This window comes from Moschus berezovskii, chromosome 20 (genome assembly GCF_049115385.1).
Source record: "Moschus berezovskii isolate FMDL1 chromosome 20, NW_MosBer_1.0, whole genome shotgun sequence".
NCBI lineage: Eukaryota > Metazoa > Chordata > Mammalia > Artiodactyla > Moschidae > Moschus > Moschus berezovskii.
Window position 1 is genome coordinate 25,995,912 of NC_142479.1, and position 23,215 is coordinate 26,019,126.

At 51.2% G+C, this 23,215-nt stretch overlaps 1 protein-coding gene across 4 annotated transcripts in view; it reads right to left on the minus strand.

Annotated features, from left to right (window-relative positions):
* Positions 1-19,914, minus strand: part of HNF1B (HNF1 homeobox B) — a 61,527-nt gene extending 41,613 nt beyond the window's left edge. Inside the window, exons 1-4 of one of the 4 annotated variants that reach the window (XM_055400776.2) lie at positions 19,379-19,914; positions 14,575-14,774; positions 9,670-9,856; positions 7,396-7,631 (exon numbers count right to left, since the gene is read on the minus strand). In XM_055400776.2, the coding sequence (XP_055256751.2) occupies positions 7,396-7,631; positions 9,670-9,856; positions 14,575-14,774; positions 19,379-19,722 (967 nt within the window). In that variant the 5' untranslated portion in view covers positions 19,723-19,914. Of the gene's footprint in view, positions 1-7,395; positions 7,632-9,669; positions 9,935-14,574; positions 14,775-19,378 lie in introns of all 4 variants that reach the window. The other 3 variants (XM_055400765.2, XM_055400770.2, XM_055400755.2) reach the window with 3 other exon arrangements.
* Positions 19,915-23,215: the final 3,301 nt, after the last annotated feature.

Below are 23,215 nucleotides of genomic sequence, written 5' to 3' on the forward strand. Positions count from 1 at the left end.
AAAAGAAAAAAAGAGTATTCTGTGATACACAAAAATCACAGGAAATTAACATTTTAATCCCCACCACAGCCGTGTCCATTTGCTCCTGGTCCAGGGCTGCTTTTGCTCTCCAAGGGCAGAGCTGAGCAGCTGTGACTGAGACAGTGTGGCCTGAAAAGCCTGAAACAGTCACCACCTGGCTCTTTACAGAAAGTTTGCCAACCTCAATCCTAGAGCTCCTTTTTGAGGGGCTGCGCTGGGTCTTCGCTGCTACATGTGGGCATTCTCTAGCTGCAGCGAGTGGGGCTCCTCTCCAGTTGTGTTACGTGGGCTTCCTATCACGGTGGCTTCTCTTGTTGCAGTACATGGGCTCTAGGCACACGGGCTTTGGTAGTTGCAGCATGTGGGCTCAGTAGTTGGGATGCATGGGCTTAGTTGCTTCGAGGCATGTGGGATCTACCCCGGCCAGGGATCGAACCTGTGTCCCCTGTATTGACAGGCAGATTCTTAACCACTGGACCACCAGGGAAGTTCTATAGCAGAGTTCTTATGAACAGAAAGGATGATAACCAGATGGTATATACATATATATGCTTTTTCCCCTCCTTATTCATGTTTGATACTGTGGTTTCCTATTGAGCAGGTAGCTTCAAACCTTGCACAGCTCTCTGCCTCTCTCTCTCTCTGCACCTTTGGCGGTTAATTCTCTCCCAGTTCTTGTCAGTTTCCATCAAACCTTCAACAAACAGACTCCAAGGACACTTCTCCCATAACCTGCAGGCAGGGGACATGTGCTTGCAGGCAGCTTCCTTCCACTTTAGGACCCCACGGGAGGCAGCAAGGAGTCCTTGAATTCCCTAAAGGTCCTTCAGGGGGATTAGGCAGGCAGGTAGGGCTGCTCCAGCGATAGGACTCTAGTATCTGCTCGGCCCCTTTGTGACGAGGCTGGAGCCCCACTGGCCTGGGCAGCCGGGCTTCTTTGTATGCAGACCAGGGCTGGCCCGCTATCATGGGGAGGCTGCCAGCAGAATGCTCTGAAGGCTGGGCCTCTTAATCTCATTAATATCCTGATTGTCTTCCCCAATCTAGTGGCAGCCGATGGGGTGGTACCCGCAAGATAAAATGACCTTTGAATTCAACAGATAAAATGGCAGTCAGATAAAGTCCCTACACGGAGAACATTGGAGCCCTGGCCACCCCGGAACTCCACATCTCTATAAACATGTTTTCTAAAATAGCAGACGACTCAAGGCAGGGTTTGCTTCTCTTCTGAACGAAAAGAAGCTTCTACTGAGGGACAATGGGGCTTCTTTACTATGGGGAGGTTTGCTGCTGCGGAGATGAATATTTTTACAACTGCCCTCATAAACCCCCTCAGCTTGTCTGCTGCCCAGGGAGTGGGCGGGACTCCAGAGGTGAGCCGAGGTGCTTGCACTGTCTCCAAAGCCCCATTAAGTTGTTAAGGCATTTAGTGCCCCAGACAGTGCCGACTGCAAGGGCAGTTCAAATCTCCACCCAGATGGGGATGGGGTGTTGGAAGAGGGGGCTTTGATTTCTTCCCTGGGCAGGGCACAGAATCCACCTTGGTCAGGGGCAACAGTTGCGGGGGTGGAGGGTGGGATGAGGCGGGGGAAGCCGCAGCAAAATAGCCAGACTGGGAGACCCCACCCTTAAAGCCCCTTTGTCATTCAAAGAGGAACAGTAAGAATGTGGGAGAAGAAGGAACTGAAGGAGGATCCTGTGTGTGTTGATTTCCATGCCTGAAAGTGCTTAGCATCTGCGTAATGCAAAGAGAAAGTCGCGTGTATCGGTTCAAAACCGGTCTCTGCCGCTTATAAACTCTATGTGCACGCACGCTCAGTCACTCAGTTGTGTTCGACTCTTTGCCCTCTGTCCATGGGATTCTCCAGGCAAGAATACCGGAGTGGGTTGCCATTTCATCTTTCAGGAGATTTTTCCCCACCCGGGGATTGAACCTGCGTCTCCTATGTCTCCTGAATTGCAGGCAGATTCTTTACCACTGGACCACTGGGGAAGCTGGGCAAAATACTTGCATTCTAAACACCTCACCTTCCTTGATTATAAAATGGGGTAAGGATATAGACAGTGTCTATCCTATGAAGTTGTGAGGATTAAATAAGATGATGCAAATGTCAACCCAGGGCCTGGTATCCAGGAAGGGCTCAATCAGCATTAGCTGATTATTCAAAGTCACTCACAACCCTGCCGCTGGGCACTTTTGAGATTTCCTTGGATTCTGTAGATTTCACTGTCAGGGAAAGTCAGAGTGACCACGTGGATGTCCTGACACAGGAGCTGGTTAGTCTAAGACCCAGGGTTAGATTTCTGCAGGCAAGTTAGAAGGAGATGTAACAGGGGATGAGGGGGAAGCAGGAGGCAGGATTCTCTGGTTCTCCAGCTCTGATCTGACTATGGCGGGGGCGGGGCGGGGGACGACAAGGACAGCCCCTGGGCTAGGAGAGGGAGGAATACCATTTGCAGGGAGGGAGGAGCAAGCAGCCACAGAAATACACGTCTCTATAATAGTAGTGGCCCACCGGCTTAGTTGCCCCACGGCATGTGGGATCTTCCCAGATCAGGGATCGAACCTGTGTCTCCTACGTTGGCAGGTGGCTTCTTTACCACTGAGCCACCAGGGAACTATTGAGCCTGTGCTCTGAAGCCTGGGAGTCGCAAGCACTCAAGCCTGTGCATCCCTGCTCTGGAACAAGAGAAGTCCTTGCACCACAACTAGAGAGTAGCTCCTGCTTGCCTCAACCAGAGAAAACCCACACAGCAACAAAGACCCAGCACAGCCAAAAATAAAGAAGGAAAAGGATATCAAAACAACAACAAAAAAGAAAGACACATCTCCTCTCGGGTAAAGAGGCTTTGAGGCTCAGGGCATCCAAAGGTTATCCTGTGAGGCTTCTTCTCGCCTCTGGGACTCCCTTTATTTCCAGGAGAATGAGCCTCTACCTCCTTGAAAGGTGATACAGGAGATCAGGTGCTGGGTGAGTGAAGGCTGATGGAGACCTCTGCCCCTCCCTTGCTGTCGCAAGGAGGCCAGGGGACCTTGCTGGAGGCGGCTGGGTGAGTTTGCCACAGTCAGGAGCAGAGAGGACAGTACACAAGGCCACCAGAGATGCTGTAGCCGATCTCAGGGCTTGAGCCAAGGCTGGCCCAGCTTCTATCCCAGGCCAACTTCCTCCTCCTCCTCGGGCAGATCAATACAGGCACCAGTCTCCAACCAGTCCACTTCCTCGCCACAGCCCTGCTCCCTGACCTTTGGGGGGCCTTTCCCTGATTCTGCTCCAGAATGGAAGTTGGGGCCATCACTCCGGGCCTGCTCAATGGCCTCAGAATGGGCTGTCACAGGGCCTATAACCGGGGACAGCTCCTGCTGGCGAGAGCTGGCATGAGGGGCTGCAGATAAAGGCCTTCCCGGCTGAAGATAAATGGCTGCTGGCAGCCGGCTACAGTAACTCCAGGCCCCCAAGCAGAGCAAACAAAGGGTGCCCCTGTGACACTCCCTGGAAAGATGAAGGCCCATCAGCGGCAGCCAGGCTTGTTCAAAGCCCCAACTTAATTGTCAATTAAGCATGCATGAGGGAGACAAAGCCATGACAACCCTGGGCTGCATGCTGGCGTGTGATTGTAAAGCCGGGAGGGGCAACGCTGAAAACAGCTGATTCTGCTGACCATGTGTTTGTAGGGCACCTGGTAACCAATCAGCCGCTGACAGAGGCAAAGGGCTCCTCCTGCCACTCCTATTGTGCTGGACATTCCAGGGCCAGGGTCACACTGTGGTCACTGTGGGCAAGTGGGGCCACAGCGCTGTCAGCGTGGCCGGAGGGGTCGGGGCTCAGGTATAGAAGAGATGCTCTCCTCCCCAGAGAGAAGGGTCAAGGGAAGATGTGTCCTGTCCTCCTGGCTCGGGGATTGGGGTTTGAGGGGAAGAGGGGAGAGGGCTTGGGGGCTTGGGGATGGGGACTTTGTCTCCCCAGCTCAGTCCTAGAAGTTGCGAGTCTTGAGTCTGGATGTTTGTTTCTCCTTGGCCTCTGCAGAGCTCTTTTCTGCATCCAGGTATGTTTGGGGCTTGGTTAGAGACCATACCTTGGTTGCAGGGACCGTGATGGGAAGTAAGCATATCACAAGGAGTCCAGACCAAACCTTCCCCGAGCGCTGGGCTTCACCCAGTTATCTGGGTGACCCTGGGGACACTTCCCAGGAGACGGTCACAGCTCATGTGCTGCCCATCCTGGGAGCTGATGATGGGGACACCTCCTGGGGTGTAGCATCCTGCACCCCAGCCTCAGGGCCAGAACATTTCACTGTCTCTTAGCAATAGGTCCCTAATGTGTGAAACTGAAAAGGAAATAGATTCCTGCTGCCTTTCACAAAAGAGGCTTGCTCCTTGGCAGAAAAGCTATGACCAACCTAGACAGCATATTAAAAAGTAGAGACATTATTTTGCTGACAAAGGTCCTATACTCAAAGCTATGGTTTTTCCGGTAGTCATGTATGGGTGTGAGAGTTGGACTATAAAGAAAGTTGAATATCAATTCTAAAGAAGAATTAATGCTTTTGAACTGTGGAGTTGGAGAAGACTCTTGAGAGTCCCTTGGACTGCAAGGAGATCCAACCAGTCCATCCTAAAGGAAATCAGTCCTGAATATTCATTGGAAAGACTGATGCTGAAGCTGAAACTCCAATACTTCGGCCACCTGATGTGAAGAACTGACTCATTGGAAAAGACCCTGATGCTAGGAAAGATTGAAGGTGGGAGGAGAAGGGGATGACAGAAGATGAGATGGTTGGATGGCATCACTGACTTGATGGACATGAGTTTGAGCAAGCTCCGCGAGTTGGTGATGGACAGGGAAGCCTGGCGTGCTACAGTCCGTAGGGTCACAAAGAGTTGGACACGACTGAACTGAACTGAACTGAACTGACTCTTGCCATGACTACTTGTTTAGCTTTCTGTGATAATGATAATGGTGACAGTAATTATGGTTTGGGCTCTCCTGGTGGTTCAATGATAAAGAATCCTCCTGCCAATGCAGGAGACGTGGGTTCGATCTCTGGGTTGGGAAGATGCCCTGGAGAAGGAAATGGCAACCCATTCCAGTATTCTTGCCTGGGAAATCCCATGAACAGAGGAGCCTGGCGGGCTACAGTCCATGGGGTCGCAAAAAAGTCAGACACAACAGCAACTAGACAACAACAAACAACGGTTATGGTTTACTGGGAAAGACAGTGTTCACACCGTCTCTCATTGAATTCTCAAGTGGACCCCAGTGGTAGGTACCCTATCTCCATTTTACAGACAGGAAACTCAGACTCAGAGAAATTCTATGAATTGGCCACGCTGCAGGTTATGGGGGCTAGATCCAGGATTCAAAACTAAGTCCAGAGAATCAGTCCCTGGTGGGTGTGGACCATCTTGATGAACTGAGTTAAAATTCAGGGAGAGAGAAAGGTAGCCCTAAAAATATACAGTGGCTCATAACTATAGTTCCATAAACAGCAGCTCCTCCCTACAAAGAGGCACAAAACTCTCAAAGATAAACTTGATCCCTGGCAGCTCTGGGGGCTCCACGCCAGCCTCCCAACTAGCCCAGAAGCCCCCAGAGGCAGGGACGCACGTCTTAACGCATCACTAGCTTGGTGCCCGCACTCAGCCTGTGTCTGGGCTGTAGGAAGGTACAGGGAGGGATTCTATAGCCCCGGGTTCTAGTTCTTGTTCCGCTACCATCGCCTTGGGAACTCTGCAGAGTTACTACCTCTTTCTGGGCCTCAATTTCCTTCTTACAAGTACCTCCCAGTTCTAACAATCTCTGATATGTAACACGGTCTCAACTTCCGGGGACTCCGGAGAATCCACTTCCAGGGGGAAGTGCCTTCTGAGACTGATCAATCGGTGGTGCCTTGGGCTGTGTTTCCCGGGCCCCCTGCCCAGGCTCTAGTACCTGCTCTGGCCCCTCCAGCCCCGCCTCTCTGGGTCTCCTGTCACTATACAGAATGCCTAAGCCGACGACCCAGTGGTGACCTCACTACAACCCCAGCTTGTCAGAAAGCCACTGGGCCTTTGTTTGGCTTGCAGGCTCCCTGACTTTGGTGTGGAGATCACAGGTCCCAGCACAATGGCCATTGTCTTCTCAATAACGCCCCTTGCCCCAGCCACGCCCCCTGCAGCTCTGAGCTCCAGTTCTGTGGATTACTACCGCAGAGGGGCTGCGTTACTTTGCTGTCGGCCAGTGTTCATCCTCAGGCATCGTTGCCTCTCAGGAGTGGCCCCAACTTTCTTCCTATGTGGCTGAGCCCTTCCCTTCGGTGGCAATAGCACCCAGAAAAGTGCCCCTCCCTGGCCCAGGCTTCACGCTGGACAGAGACCCCCAAGGAGGTCATGCCTGCGGTGGGAGGTGGGGACACAGTGCGGAATGGATGCTTGCAGATCGCTCTGAGCCAGCGCCCCTGGCACTCAGGTCAGCCCCCCGGTCTCAGGCCTCTCCCAGCAGAAGGGCAACCAGCCGGTGAGGGTACGGAGCAGTTTAGAACCATCCCCAGAGTTGGAAGTGGCTCCTTCTGCAAACCCTTCCCCGAGCAGGCAGTATATTGTACCATGTTCTGTCTACACAGGCCACACACCAACCTTGTAAACACAACACACTGGGAAGAAGCCAGCTTTCCTGGAAGGACCCACGCAGCCCTCAGTGTGCACATGGGGGTGCTCTTCCACCAGGAAGGAAGGTGTGGGATTCCGTCCCGACAAGCCCACGCCCCAGAACAGGGGCATCCTCATCCAGGCCGGGCAGGGCCTGGCACACACAGCACACAGTAGGAACTCAGCCAATTTTGACCAACTCATCACTGCCAGGGTTTCATGTGACCAACCCTACCCTAACTCTGGCAGCGCACAGATGTCCCCAAGCAGAGGGGTCCTTGCCCAGAGGCCCCTGGCCTCCTCCTGCTGCAGCTGGACAGAGCCCTGGGGATGCACAAGAACGGGATGGAGGAGGCGACCCCTCTGCCGGCGGTGTGGACCCGGCACACCGACAAAACAGGCTGCTCCGTCTCATCCGGTGGTGGCCTGACCTGCTGAGTCAGCAGCCACACACACACACACACACACACACACACACACACACACAGCAGCCACACACACACACAGCAGCCACACACACACACGAAAAAAGCCTGGAGAAGAATGGGGAGCAGGGCTCCCTGGAGGCCGAGCAAGGATGCAGAGGAAATCCGACCAAGGCCGCATTCTACTCTCATAACATTTCAACAGCAGAAGGAAGTCAGCCCTAGGACCGTCCCAAAGCATTTCCTCTTCTGAGACATCATGAGACCCCTGGGGGAGAGGCCAGAAGGTCGGGTTGCCAAGCGGTGGGGCTGGGCCCTGCTTACCTGGCAGCTTGTTTGGAGGGGAGGTGCTGGGCTGGTGGTGGGGGGAGCCATGGGAGAGCAGGGTGTTCAGGCTGTGCGTCTGGCTGGAGCTGTAGGCGTCCATGGCCAGCTTCTGCCGGAACGCCTCCTCCTTCCTGCGGTTTGCGAACCAGTTGTAGACACGAACCTCAGTGACCAGGTTGGAGCCCAGGCCGTGGGCTTTGGAGGGGGAGACGCCTCGCTGCAAACATTCTGCCCTGAGAACAGGAGAGAGGGGAGACGGTGAGTGAGGGTGGTCCGGGGGAAGGCCCGCTGGCATTTGGCCCCAGGTACACGATAGCAGGGGGCTTCCCTGGTGGCTCAGTGGTTAAAGAATCCGCCTGTCAGATAGGAGACTCAGGTTCGATCTCTGGGTCAGGAAGATCCCCAGAAGAAGGGAATGACAAGTCACTCTAGTGTTCTTGCTGGGAAATCCCATGGACAGAGGAGCCTAGCGAGGTACATACAGTCTGTGGGGTCACAAAGAGCTGGACACGAGTGAGGGATTGAGCACACACACATACTATCGTGGAGCGGGATGGGTGCTGGCAAGGAGTGTGAAGTGGCCAAGGATAGAGTATGGGAAGCCTAAGAAATGGCCAGCCTGTGTGAGATGGCTGGAGCAGGGTGGAACACAGGTTCGGAGCAGGCTCACTGCCCCAGAAGTCTGGGGCTTAGCCTTTGGTGTGGCTCCTGAATAAGAGAGGAAGGTGAGGGGCAGGCGTCTCAGGCGGAAGGCCCAGGTGAGCCTCCTGACACCGTATGTGACTATTTTACCCGCCCTACAAAAGACCATTTCTTTTGCTGGTCTAGTCTGAGTCCCTCCATAGCACTCTGAAATGACTTCTGGTGTTCCAGGGTTTGGATACCCCGCAAAGGTGCCACGGAAGCCAGATTCCTTATTCACACAATAGGAATCCCTTCCAAAGGGCAGGCTGGGTGAGGGATCAATGAGGACACAGCAGCAGAGACAGCTGGTCTCCAGTCATCATCGCTGAGGAAACCCCAGGACCAGGCGTGAGATTCTTAGACACCACTGGATACTGGGGGGCTTCTCTCTCATCAGTGGGGGCCAGAGCATAGCTGAGGACTCTGTGACACATCTGGGCAGATGGTTTCACGTCCCCAGGCCCCTGCCAGACCTTCCTGGTTGCATCATCTCTCTGCCAGAGCTGGTCCAGCCCAGAGACAGAGAGAACTCATAGGTCTTAGCCAAAGCAAAGAGCAGATTTTTTTTTAAAGTGAAGGTTGGAATCAGAGCAGATGGGGCAGGAATTAAGCTAAAGGATATATAGAGGATTTTCTAATAGTTTTCTTTAAAATGTGACAGCCTGGGTAGGGGGGAGTTTGGGGGAGAATGGATACGCGTATATATGCATGGCTGAGCCCCTTCACTGTTCACCTGAAACCATCACAGCGTTGTTTGTTAATCGGCTATACCCCAATACAAAATAAAGCTTAAAAAAAAATTCCATGTCTTTAAAACAAACGAACTCTACAAAAACAACTCTAATCAGTGTGGGCAGAATGGAGGGAATTTTACCAATTCTTGCTCTCCTGCTAAGTTTCCCTTTGAACCAACGTTTGGTCTCGTCCAAAGCCAGTCTGCGGCTCAGGAATAGCTTTTCCTTGGTCTGCAGGGGGACCAAATGCATGATTCTCCCTTCACTGGCATATTTTAGACCATCATTCTCCATCATTCCCTGGGATAACAGTTCATAGGGCTGTGCCACAGAAAGACATCCCCTGGTTAACAATCAGGTCAGCAAAGTGAAGTGAGTTTGTTGACTGCAGGACTTCTCAGAGCCTTTAATATAGGAATGTATGTTGTGACCCCCTAAGAGAAAGTATGCAGATGATGTTTCTTAGACTGACTTATTAATGACTTGGAATGAGGGTTCTGCGGGGCACACTTTGGGAAAGCCTAATTTACCCACATTTATCTGGGTAAGTGGGCTTCCCTGGTGGCTCAGACGGTAACGAATCTGCTTGCAATGTGGGAGACCTGGGTTCAATCCCTGAGTTGGGAAGATTCCCTGGAGGAGGGCATGGCAACCCACTCCAATATTCTTGCCTGGAGAATCCCCTTGGACAGAGGAGCCTGGAAGGCTGCAGTCCATGGGATCACAAAGAGTCGGACACGACTGAGTGACTAAGCACAGCACCACTAGTGTCTCAACATTCCAGGACTGAGGGGATGGAGCTCAGGTCCATGTGCTTGCCTGCCTGCTCTGGGGGAGCTTCCGGTGGTGTTACCTGTTGCACTCCTCCACTAAGGCCTCCCTCTCTTCCTTGCTGGGGTTCTTTTGCCGGTCGTAGGCCTGGTACAAGATTTGCTGGGATGCGGGCCCCCATTTGAACCGGTTGCGACGCATCTTCTTGTTGGTGGGCTCAGAGCAGGCGTCATCGGACTGCCCAGGCCCCTGGCTCTGTTGACTGAACTCTGGAAAGAGAAACAGCAGCTGATCCTGACTGCTTTTGTCTGTCAAATTTCCAGAACTCTGGACTGTCTGGTTGAATTCTGAAAAGAGAAAGGAGTAGATTTGATAGGGTCTGTAGCCTTCACTCAGCAGATAGACAGACAGACAGACAGACAGATCAATGGACAAAAATACCTTTATGTCTCTCCCCTGAGCTTTGGGGTCTGCTGTTAACTATAGCTGGGAATGCAGGGGTGGGGGCAGGCTCACCCCAGGCCCCTCACTGCCCATTTCTGTTGGCTCCACCAAAACCAATTCCTTTCCTTTCTTTAGAGGAGCTCAAACGTGGCTGACCATTGTTCTCAGGACAATTTATTATTATTATTATTTCATTGGCTCACTGGCTCTCAGACATGAAGCAACACTCTGAATCCTGAAGTCTTGTGTTTTGATGTCAAGGAGATGGGTTCCACCAAATCTCAGGTCTAGAGGGAAAAATGCTAAAAGGTACAGTTTGCACTTAGACAAAATGTTCAGAGGCTGAAAATAGCTCTCTCCACTCATAGATCCTAGGGATCCACATTATGCTATGCTCTTTGAAAAACCCCAAACCCCAAACCTTTTGACTACTGCTTTGAAATAAATATAACTGGACCTTTGTATTGGAAAAAGAAGAAGCAGCTCTTTAGAGCTCAGTCATCTCAAAGGCAATGGTGTGTGTGTGTGTATGTGTGTTCAGGGGTCCATTTATGAGGGGAACAGCCCAAGAGGGAAAGGTCTTACACACCTGCCCACACATTTGAAAGATGGGAAGTGCAAGAGATGGCAAACACAGGACTTTCTTAAGAATGGTGTTTTAAGAGTTGGAGACAAGTAAATGTAGATGGTATGGAGCCCCCTGACAGTCCAATTCCCAGGACCCGGGCATATCATGACCCTCAATGTATTTTGATTGAATGAATGAAAGATGACAAATCACCCAGTGGTGATCCCCTAGCCTCTGTGGCTGCAATGAGATTTGATGTTTACTCATGGAAAAGGCACCCTCCTTGTTCTCTTCCTTACATCTGCAGGAAGCAGAGTTCATCCTGGTATTAACTCCATTTTGCAGATGAACAAGCAGAGAAGCCAAGCACCCTGCTGAGCGAGGACCCATAACAGATTCATTTCCTAACTCCCGGTCCCCGTGTTCTGGACCTTGATGTTTTTCTTTCTTGGTTCCTGGAGTCATCCCTGCACAGCTCAGAAAACTCTCAAGGTCCAAAGTCAGGCCACAGCTTAAATCCTCTGCATAACACCCTACCGTGCGAACTTTCACCTACCTACCTCCAGCAACGGGGAACTTGCTATGATCTAAAGATCCATTTCCATTTTGGCCCATCAAGAAGTGGTGGGTCCCTAACAAGCCTAGACCCCTGATGCAAGTAGTGCTGGCTTTTGTTTAACTAGTTGTTGGTCAGCCGAGTTAACGAGCTGTGTCCTTGGTAGACAGACAGAACATGTCACTGGAACCTTTGACTGGAGCGCCATCCACTTTGGAAGATTCTCAGGCCACTTTGGGCTTTGTTTTCACTGGTTCCCAATAATTCCTTTAGATACCTGAGAGTGTCTCTGCCACATCTACTAGCAGGAAGTCACTGACTCCATGGGATAATGAGGGTCCCAGCCAAGTTCTGCAATTCCTGGTCCCTCGGCTTCTCTGCCTGTGGAATGGGCCTGGTGAGGACTTAAGGGCCCTAAAGAGTCTTTTAGAACATATGCCCCTGGTCAGGATGATGGTGATGACAATGGTGATCACCCAAATTCCCAGGGAAGTTCTACTTTTCAATTCCCGTATTATTTGGTCTTCATGGCAGCCATCTGAGTGCAGGGAGTTTGGGACAATCAGGGGGAGAAGGAAGTCCTCTGCTCAGTGGATGTCTCTCTCAGCGTCCTCTCCTCCCTGTGGTCCTGTGGAGTTGTCGTGAATAACAGCCAAAGCCGCTATGGATAATCACAAGGACCCAGGATCAATACAGGTTTCCTCATTTGATGTGAAGAGATAACCTGTCATCACAGTGAACATGTAATGAGCCATTTCTACAGTGAGGTTATTACACAAAGTCCTCCAAATGTATATCTTCAACTAACTCTCATACCTCTCTTAGGAAGAATTGTTATCTCCATTTTGCAGATGAAGAAACTGAGGTTCAGACCAATTAGCGGCAGGGACAGGAGCCAGGATGTGAACCTAGCCTGTAGACGCTGAATTCACAACCCTTGATCAGTGATGCCCCACGCGCATCACCTCCCACTAAGAACAAACCCAAAGCACACACCCACAAAACCTTCCAACTGGCCTTGGCTAGAGGTCACAGAACCTACTCCTGAAGGTCTGCCTGTGGTGGGCGTGAGACACACTGGCAGCTGCCCACAGAGTAGGGGCCGCCTCGGGCTGTTGGCTGCCCTTTTTGAAGAACTAGACTCCCACACATTCTTCACCCACCACCAACTCTCCTCTACTTCTTTCCAGATTAATGGCAGGAGGGTGGGGGGCGGTGCACAGAAAGTGTTTGTTGCCCATAAAAATTAACTTGGAGAAGATGGCATCAGTAACCTCTTTATAGGCTCAAGCACCAGCCTGGATAAGGAGATTCTATCCGTGAAGATAGGCTCATGAATATTACCATTTATTACTTTTACCTTCTTATGAAAATTTGTTATCATGTGTCTTTTTTATTCTCCTGATTCTCTCTTACTACTTGCCACTTGTTACTTGTCCACTTGTGTCCTTCTTTTATTCATCTCTCTTCCTATTTTTTATCCAGTGCTAGTATATCTTGTATTTAACCCTCAAGAATTGGTTCAAATGACACCTCCTCCAGGAAGCCCTCCATGATGTCTCTAGGCAATTTAGCAATTCCTCTGGCTGTCCCTTGTGTACACTTTTATAACAGTGCTTAGAAAGCTGTCATTATTTATTCAAACTTCTCATCTCCCTCACTAGGTTGTAAGTCCCTGGAGAAAAGAACCTGTGTATCTCACAGCCCAGCAAGTGCTTGGCACCTCATAGGTGCCCATATAATACAGAAGGAAGGGATGCTTCTTAAGCTTTCTGTCTCATGGGACTTTAAAACAATAATAATAATTGAAAATCCTTTGCAGAGATGGTGATACATATTTTGCAAAATGTCACTCTCAAGCATCTTGAGAACCTTTCTGGGGCTTCTATCTTTTAGAAGTTTTTGGCTGACCTTTCCTGCCTCCATCTTTCTGAGGGAAATCCCACACAACACAGAGAGGCAACTCAAATGCAAGATGATGCCTGAGGCTTGGATTGGAGTGAAAGTGCATCCCAAGGGTTCTCTGGCCTTTGGAGACTATGGCTCCTGAAAATTTTTCTTGGGCTTTACAGGAATTACAGGGAGTTGCTTCATGTCAGACACACAAATTCTTAAAGACATAGTCACCTTGGCTAGTGGATCATCCCAGAGTTTAAAAGGGGCCTCTTCCTCTCAGGAGCAAAGAACTCTCATTGAGCTTCTTATAACCTAATTATCTAACCACCAGGGAAGCTCCAACTTATCTAATGCTACCAGCAAAAGAGCAAATCACTGCAATATAAGGTGAACCCATAACCCTTTCCTTGCATTTTGAAGGCCTTTCCGGCCCACGGACATTGAGACAATAAATACTGAAACCACCACTTCAGGGCAGTGTGTGACAGAAAACAAGAGTGATTTTTAAAAGTAGTCCTCTAGTAAGATGGGAAAAACTCAGCCCAGAAAGTGGTGGAAACTCATATCTTAACGAAGACAGAGAAGCCCAGAGCCCAGAGGAGAGTATGTGGGAAGAGTGAAAACTTACATAAAATTTTCCTAGGAAAAGGGCTGGATTGAAATAATCAAAATATAATGTATAAGCACACTTTTCCTAAAATAAAAAACACTAGGTCACTGATACTCTTATCATTCAAATGCAGTTCAAACTTTCCTAGCCTTCCAAACCCTTCCAAACACGGTTATTGCGTGGAAGAAATCTTGGGACAGAAAGGGAATTTGGGAAAGACAATGGGAAGGATAAGAATTAATCACTCAGAGTTGCAAATGCAGATGCTTTTATTGAGTCCTGCCTTAGCCAGAAGCAGATTCTTCCTCTGACAGGCTCACCAGCTGGGGTCTCAAAGCTCTACCGATTTTGGTAAATGTGAGTAAGCATCTTAAATTGCTTCGGAGATCAGTTGTACCCCCCCCCCCCATTCTCCCAAACAGGGTCAAGTTCCTAACATATCTATATGTACAAATGCCTTCTATTTTTTTATACTCTTCAAGAGAGAAGGAAAATAACAATAATAGTGATTGATATTACTGATTGCTACTAAATGTCTTCCCTGGAAAGTCTGATCCATGGTCATGGACCAAGGGGAGAAGATGCTTGGCTTACTTCGGGTTCAATATTCTGCTGTTACCTACTTGGTTTCAAAGAGAAAGATGTTGGAAGCAGGGACCAAAATATTCAAGGTGTGCTACACACACCGACGGGCTTGTCAGATCAACTGTCTGGGGACCAGGGCATCTCGGGAGAAGAAAATGACATAAACCAACTCATTACAGGGCAGCCAAATCCACCTGACAGCTTCCTTATACTTGCCAAGTGCCACACAGACCTTGCTGATGAGAAGGAAACTGAGGCATCCCACAGGGGTCAGAGTTAGGGCAAAGGTCAGTCTTGGTTGAGACAGAGGCAGGTTGAAAGCACTTACGTCGGAGGATCTCCCGTTGCTTTCGGACGTACCAGGTGTACAGGGCAGCGCGCTTCTGGGTCTTCATGGGGGTGCCTTTGTTGAGATGTTGGGAGAGGTGTGATTGGTTCAGGCCGGTGACATCCACCACTTCCCTTTGGGGGATGTTGTGCTGTTGCATGTAGCCCTTGATCATTTTGGCAGCCCTCCACGGGTCTTCGCTAGACAGATTAAGCAGAGGGTTAGGATGCTGGTGGAAGAGGTAGGGGACAAATATCCTCCTTCTAGAGATTTTACTTAAACTCTGTGCAAAACTCTGACCTTCCCCTATTTCTCCTCCTGCCCAAGTTACATCCTGGGGAGAGAGGCAAGACCGAAATAGGGTCTGGACAAAAGAGGAGATGAAAGCTGCCCTATAGTGTACTCCATCCCTTTCAACTGAGATGGGGAGCATGAAGAGGAAGATGCTTTCCTTGCTTCGGTAATAGGAAAGCAAGCCCATCACTCTCTTTCTGGAAGCAGAAAGAAAAGTTCCTGGGTGTTTCTTTTCGTTTTTGTTTTACATTTTTGTTTGTTTTGCTTTCCTTCACTTTCCTAGAATGTGAGAGATTTTAAAGGAAGAGGCACACCAGAGAGCAGAGGGATCATTCGCTTGTGACTAGGCTGGTTGATCCCCACGATAGGCGGTAGCATCTCTAAATTCACCTGGACTTCTCCACATCACCCCCCTCTGGGGTGGGCGTCTCCGCTTCTTGCGTATAAAATGGCAGTAAAACATAAGTGACCACCTCCCGAGAAGCAAGGAGGACGTCTTGGCCAAATGTTAAACAGTTTTCAGAGTTTCAGAAAACTTTTAAGAAATGATGTTCCTCCCCTGAGGGGCTGAGGAATCACTGCATTGATGTGAAGCAAATAAAGTTAAAACAAAAAATTCTTCACAGCCCCGCCTCCCAAATAAGACCACACAGACGGTCGGATAATTTCAATTTCTGAATAAGATGTGAATGATTCCAAATGCCACTTTCTTTCTAGATTCTTACATTTCTCCTCGACTAGGGTAAGAGTGTCTGGAAGTTAATCTTTCTTATAAATTTCAAGCTTGGGGTAAGAACTCAAACTTTTCATTTAAGTGTTTTCATTTAAACTTTTCATTGAAGTTCATTTCATTCATAAACACAGATAATGTAATAAAACTTCTTTAGAACAACGTATTAGTGCCTCTGAATTTATTCCAAATGTTTTCAACTTTGCCAGTATCTTTTCCTGCTTATTGAATAGGTGGCTTAAAAATGAGCAATCTAATTGAAAACAAAAATTAAGAGACGAGTGCACAGTATAGAATGAAAATATTCATGAAGCAATACATCCATATATATTATTTGTTTAAGGCAGCTACATCATTAACTTAAAAAAAACCAGCATCCCCTTATGGTATGTTTATGTATATAATAGCCTGGTAAAACTTGAAAAAAATGAAGGGAATAATTAGTTTCAGAGGCAACAATAAGCAAAATTTCAGAGGGCAAAACAGAGGGCAAAAAACAGATACAGTTGAAGTAAGTGATTTATTTCTAGATGATGTCTATGTCAACTGAAATCACGTTTGTTAATGAGTTTTTTAACCTAGTAACTAGATTTTTGTAAGCATTTGAAAAATTTGGATTATTTTAGCAAGTCTTTGATATTAAATTTATGAGAACACAAGTTTTGATAGAGATGTTTTTGATAAATGCAAACTCAAAATTACACATATATTTCTCAAGTATTTATAAACGTACTTCCAAGTAATACAACAATATTTAAGTAAAAACAGGAACAAAAAATGAACTGCGTCCATTTCAAACATGGATAATTCACCTTGAGTAAGAGAAAAGTAATGTAACATTTTGAACATGCCCGTGTAAACATCAGCACTCATTTTAAAAGTTTATTTCTGCTAAATACTTGCACAGATATTTTTAGAGTAAAAAACACCTTCAACAGATACCAACAACAGCTTTGAAAGTTAGAAAAAGTATTTGGGTTTTTAAAGGTAATGCTGCTTCGACAGATGCTTTAACATTTTTGGTTTTGTTTAAATTTTTTACTAGTATTTGTTTTGTGTGTTTAAGAAATCTAACTGAAATAGTGTAATGTTCTGAGAGCAAATAATTCCGTGGAGAAAGTGAATGAGCTTAACGACTGGAAAGTTTTAAAACAAAAAACAAAAGGCCAGGGAAACCATATAAACGATAGCAAATCTTTCAGCCGGGATTGAAGACCAGAGCTGGGGATAAGTAAGATGGCGTAGTTACACCTTTATAGCTCTGACCACAGAATTCTCATGGATTTACCGGGAAGGGCCCCAAGTGTCGGTTACGTTTTGAAATTTTAAAATAACAGCCAGTGATCTGGGGTTCGCAACCCCGGTAAACACACGGGAGAAGGGCGCTCGGCATTGTCCTCAGGGCGCAGGTGTCAAGCGCCCGACCTCGGCGCCCGCCTGGTCGGCCCAGCACGCTCCTTTCCAAACAATACCACGAACCGAGAGTCCCTGACCCCGGCTCCGATCGCCGCTATTTCTTCGTTAAGAAGCCTCCACCCGGGTTTCCTGGGGAGCAACCAACTTTCCAACTTTTCCCCGCGCGCGCCCGTCTAGAGCCGGGGCCGGCACCGGAGCGCGCAGCCCCGACCCGCTTTTCAGGCCTCTCTCTTCTTGGAGATGGAAAGAGCGGCTAGCCTCTCCCCAAAGTGACCTGTCCTGTTCTTTTCTTTCCGCCTTAGAGGAGCAGGGTGGACCAAAAGGGGAGTGCGCGCGTCTGGCGTGTAGCAGCCAACTGCTCAGTGACCGGGAGACCACTAGCGATTTCTTGAAAAATTACTTTAATCAAGTCTGACCACTCCTGAAGGTAGGGGAGGGAAGTTAGCAGCCGCTGGGGGAAAGGAGGAGAAACCTTAGGGCCTGTCCTGTGTGTCCCACCCCCGCCCCGGGTGGGGGTCTTGGGCCCCCTAGCCTGGCTCCCCGCCCCCTGGAGCCCGGAGCTCTGCGCAGCGAAGAGAGCTGAGGTCCGGAGCCCAGGGCCGGGCCTGGCTCTCCGCCCGCCCGGCCTGCGGTGTCGGCGATCTCCGGGGCAGCCGGGATCCGGCGCGGGGGCTCGGGGCGGCTGTCCTCGGAGGTCCAGGCAGCCCGGTGCGTGTGTGCTGGGAGCCGCGAACAGCCCCTCGCGTCCGCTTTCTGATTTCCTTCCCCCTCGAAGCCGCGTTTACAACTTCACCAATGAATAACCCGCCTCCCCGTTCAACCTAATCACGACTTTTTGTGTATCTTTCTGTTGATGATTTATAGAAATAAATTAATAACACCCTAACTCCACGTGCTTCAGTTTATATTACATCTCTGCCACGTCTAACCCGGCGCGGGGCTGGGTGCCGAGGGACGCCCCAGGTTCTTCTTCCAAAACCCCGCTGGAAGGCGGGTGCCTGCGGCCAGGCGGATGGGCCTAGGCCCCGCGGGCCCCGGTGGCCGGCGGCCGGACATTGGCGGTTCCTCCCGGCCCGGGGTCAATCTCCGGGCCGCCCCGGCGACCCAGCCGCTCTCTTCTGACCCCTTTCACCTTCCTGCACCCCTAGCCGGGTCCGGGGAAAAACCGCCGCCAAGGGGGCAACCGCCAGGCAAGAAAGACCTCAAACCTAACTAACTGTAGCAACAGACTTTCGGGAAGTTAGAAAAAAAAAAAAAAAATCTAGAAATCCCCCTGATTGTTTTGCTAGAGAGTAAGCCTCCGGGTCCCCAGGTAGCAAATCCAAATGCAAGGTCATATCGCATCCCAAACGGCCACTGCGGGCGGGTGACCCGGGTTGCCCCGGTCCCGGGCGCAACTCCGGCCCTGGCCCTGCCTGGGGACTGCGGCGCTGGAGGGTCCGAGGCCAAGCGAGGGTCTCGGTCCCAGAGCAGCCTGGCTGGGAGCGACGCGCGGTGTAAGGGAACCGCTCGGCTCCTTGAATAATTAGTAAAAAGCTGTCAAAGCCCTAGGCCGCTCGGAAAGGCTTAGCAAACCACTCGGGGCCGGGAGACAGACCGCCGGGCTGCCGGCCTGCCTGGATTCCCCGGGGACTCCGGGGTGTCAGCGGCGAGATCCGGGAACGCCCTCCTTTCTCCCACCAAATCCACCGCGAACTGGAGGCTTGGACGCCCTGATCCCTTGCTTGCTAGAGACGCGGTTTCATTGCCCCTTGCGAGTCTACTCCGACCCGACAACGTGCAAATATTTCCTTTCGCAGATCTAAAAGGGCTTTGGGGATTCCGGATAACCTCGGGGCCTTGCTCCGGCGCTGCAGACCAGAGCGCCCATCGGAGAAGGCGCCCGCCAGATCCCGGCCCCGGAGCCGCCGCTCCCTCTGCAGAGAGCCGCAGGACGCCGCGCCCCACGCCGATTCGGCAGAGGCGGCACCCCGGGAGAAGTGCTTGTGGCCTGGGGTTGCTGCGGGCCCGGAGCCTCGGCACCGGGCAATCGCCGAGGTTTCCGTGCGCCCACTCGCACCTTCGGCCGCGTGGGCAAGAGCTCTGCAAGCTCGGTTCTCCCAGGCCGAACCCCAACCCAGCCGGGAGGGCCCCGCCGGTCCAGGGCGCTGGGCTGGGCAGGAATTCATGAAGTTTCGGGGCTCGGGCCGTCAGATTGAGGCGCTGGGAGGGGTCCAGGTGTTGGGAGAAAAGCGGAGCGCCCCCCGGGGGACTTCTCTGGTGGGAACCAGGCTTGGCAACAGAAGTCAAGGGCCGTGTGGCTCGGCCACGGGGCCCGGGGCTCCGGGTGTTCAGGCGCCCCTCCGCACCTCGGCCCGCGCCTACCTGAGCATCCGGTCCACCTCCGCCCGCTGCTCCGCCGCCTCCTCGGTGTTGAGCGCTTGCAGCTCCTTGAGGATGGGAGGGGTATCATAGTCGTCCCCGTCCTCGGAGCCCTCGTCTCCAGACAGGCGGCCCTTGGCGTGGCCGTTCGTGAGAGTATGGAAGACCGGCTTGGTGTCCGGCTCGGCCCCGCTCCCAGGGGACAGGGGCAGCGTCTCCAGCTTCACCCCGAAACTCGGGGACGGCAGCAACTCCTCCAAGGCCTGGATCAACACCTCCTTGGTGACCCCGGAGCTCAGCAGGGCGCTCAGGAGTTCTTGCTGGAGCGACGTGAGCTTGGACACCATTTTCCAAGGACAGAGAAAGAAGGGGGTGAGGGGGTGGGCGGGTGGGTGCCAGAGAGCAGGGTGGAGGGGAGTTTCACAAGCGAACCCCAAGTCCAGGAACCCCCCCCACCCTTCAGCCTCCAGACACCTGTTACTCCCCGGGGTCCCGGAGTCTCCTCCGAGAGGAGTCAGAAAACTTCTAACATGCCATGATCGCCACCATTAGGCCATATAAGATATGCAAATTAGCGGGAGGGCCCTGCTTTCGGCAAGATGCAAATGGTCCCCGGGGGGGGGGCGGGGGAGGGGAACCGAGAGAGTGAGACTGTTCGAGGCAGACCGAGAGCCCGAGACCCGAGCTGGGAGCCGGGATGCTAGGGTCCAGGGTGTTCACGCCGGGGGGCTAAAGAGAGTCTAGTACCGCTTCCGTGTGTCAGCCAAACTTCAGCTGACCTTTGGACTCGTTAAACAAGTAGCTTGCAGCCTGGTGTGCAAGGCGCCGGGACTTTTCCACTCGCTGCTTTAAGTCCGGAGAGAAGGAGAAACTGCGCTCGGGGGCTCAGGTGAGAGCTGGAGGAAGCTGGGGTGCTCTTGGGAGAAGCAGACGGAGGAGGGGGGCCCTCGCACGCGTCCCGACCAACCTGCAAGCGGTGGGCCCGGAGAGCCGAGCGGGCGGAGGAAGAAACTGACCGCAGGGGAGTGGACGCGGAGACCCGGGGAAAGAGGGGCGTGTTGGGAGGGGGTGAGTGTGGAATGCGGGGTGGGTGGCGGGCACCAAGTTCTACCTGGGTTACCGATTTGCCGACCCCAGGCCTTCCGGCGCCGGGGCTGGTGGCTTGGATTTGCAGAACTGTCTGCCCCAGAGCGTAGGCCAGCGGGAAGGAGGCCGGGAGAACCCTTGGGAAGAGGAGGCGCCGACTAACCGGGTGCAGCGGGGCCTCACGTGCACCCAGCCCGGCCAAGCCGCTTTAAAACCCAGAGTATCAAAGCGCGCTTTCCGGGCAAAACTGGGATTGAGGGGCCTCCTTTCTGTCAGTGAAACCTGTCTGGACAGTTGAAGCCACACGTCTTCTGGGAGCACTGATTTCTGGTTTATTCGCAGCTCCAGGACACAGCGGTTCCCGGGGCCAGAAACTGATCTCTGCGGACGCGAGGTCAAGGCGGCGGTGGCTGGCGACTCCCACGCCAAGTTGGGAAGGGGCCGACCAAGCCAGCGAGGGACAGAAGTGATTGTTCACGCCGGCCCGGCCCAGGGAGGAAGCTGGGAACCTCTCAGCGCTCTCAGAGTTTCACCTGCATCTCCCCGAGGCGCTCGGGGGGAGGAAGGAAGCAGGAGGTGCGCCCGACCTCCAGGCTGCCCAGGACCTGCAGAAGACCCAGGGCAACAGGGGCTTTTTAGGACCCATGACTCACAGTACCATAGTTCCTGGGGCAGAGGACACCTCCTTCCCCTCTCTAAGTCTCAGGTTCATCACCTAAGAAATACTGAAACCTAACGGCCAGAGGATGCAGCATTGTGTACATTGAATGAGCCCACCTGTGAAACCCTGTATTCCAGGAACAGTGTTAACACTTTTCTGAGAAGGCAGGAAGCCGGTTCCTAGTAGGAAAATCTAGCCCTTTGGGAGGTTTAGGATTCTCAGAACCACGCAGATTCAGCGCTGGGCTTGGAGGGACTGGGAGCTTAGGGACAAACATTCAGAATGAGCAGGGAATTTGCGAAGGAGCTTCTAAGCAAAGTCTCCCCCCTTTCCCACCTTTTAAAGACAGGAGGAAGAGGAGTAGGAGTGGGAGTGGGGAGGGTCATCAGATCTGTCTGCTTGGTTCAGGTACCAGGGCTGAAACCCAGATGTGGTTGATCCAAGTCAGGCGGCTGAGGAGCTTGTTGTTGTTTAGACCCTAAGTCGTGTCCCACTCTTTTGCGATTCCATGGACAGTAGGCCTGCCAGGCTCCTCTGTCCATGGGATTTCCCAGGCAAGAATACTGGAGTGGGTAGCCATTTCCTTCTTCAGGGGATTTTTCCCGCTTGAGGGATTGAACCCGTGTCTGCTGCATTGGCAGGCAGATTCTTTACCACTGAGCCACCAGGGAAGCCCTGCTAAGGAGCTAGGTTGACTTTTTAAAATATAGGGTTTGCTCTGCACTCCTGGACCACCCACGAGAAAAGGGTGATTGTGTGCACGGAGCTCTGGGTGACCTTTACAGCATCTCAGTGTCTTTCCCCGAGAAAGGGGTAAGAAGTTCATAGAAACGAGGGCTCTTCATTTCACCTCATTGTCTTGGAGTTTGTTGTGACATATGGCACCTCCTTGCCCCTCACAGTTCAGCCCATTGGGAGAACATTTTTTGCCTCCCCAGCTCCCCTCAGCAAGGATAATGAAGTGTTCTGAGTAAATGTCCCTGGAGAACAATCGCTTTTTTTCTCTGTCTCTCACTTGCTATCATGATAGAAGCAGTCAAGTGTAATGAAGATCAGTTTCTGTGTTTAGCTGGGAAAACCCATTAAAAAACCAGCCATCACTTCCCTTTTAACAACAAAGCTTTGGTTTGTAGTTCCGACTGCTGTGTGCCCAGTCTGACTCTCAAGCTTCCTTATCTCTCAAAATTCAGGTGTCAGCAAACCCATTCTTCCCCCCACCCCAGCCAATGGAAACACACAGAATGTTGCCCAGAGTACAGGGATTTCCTATGTGTGTCCAGGTAATCTGACTATTCAAAGCTAGCAGCCTCCTGTAACCCTCTTGCTCAGGTATTGGTGTATACCACCTGATGCAATATGGGTGCTAACCAAGTAACTGCAACTATAGATCTGTGGGCAGACCCGTTATCTATCTCTTCATATGGAAATTTAGAAAGAAAAAGTGTAAGGATCCCAGCAGAGGGTCCTTCAGGATGTGGGTCACAAATGCTCACCAAATGAATTATTTCATAAAACACTTTGGTTAGGCTTCCTCCAAACAGAGGAAGCCAGACATAACTGAAATACTCTTGTTTATGTTTCACACAGGATAAATTAATGATGGACTGACACAGTAGCCCCGTTTTAAAGAACTGGGAAAAGAAGACGTAGGACATTTTAAAGAGGTGGCTTTGGAGCTACCGTAATAAGTTAATAGAAGGATTGAGATTGGGGCTCAGAATTTTCGAGTAGGGCTTTAGGATGAAAGAGAAAGGGCTCCAGTTTTATTGCGTTGGGAGATGGGAAGTTGAAAGGGGGGGATTCTGCTGTGATTCCTCAGCAGAGAATAAAGAGCAGATGTTGGCGTCAAACAGATCTAAATGCGGGTTCTGCAATCTGCTTAACCAGCTGTGCAACTGGGATAAGCTTGCATTACATAAGCTTCTGAGCCTCAGTTTCCTTAGGTAGCAAATGATCCTAATACTCTACTGTGTTTTTGTGAAGGTAAAAGAATAATGAGTTAGTAACTGCAGGTTCAAGTGTCTGACATGTTTAGAAACAGACAGCCCATCATGAAAACATGCAAAGAAGTAAGGCAGCTGATCTTCTGGGGC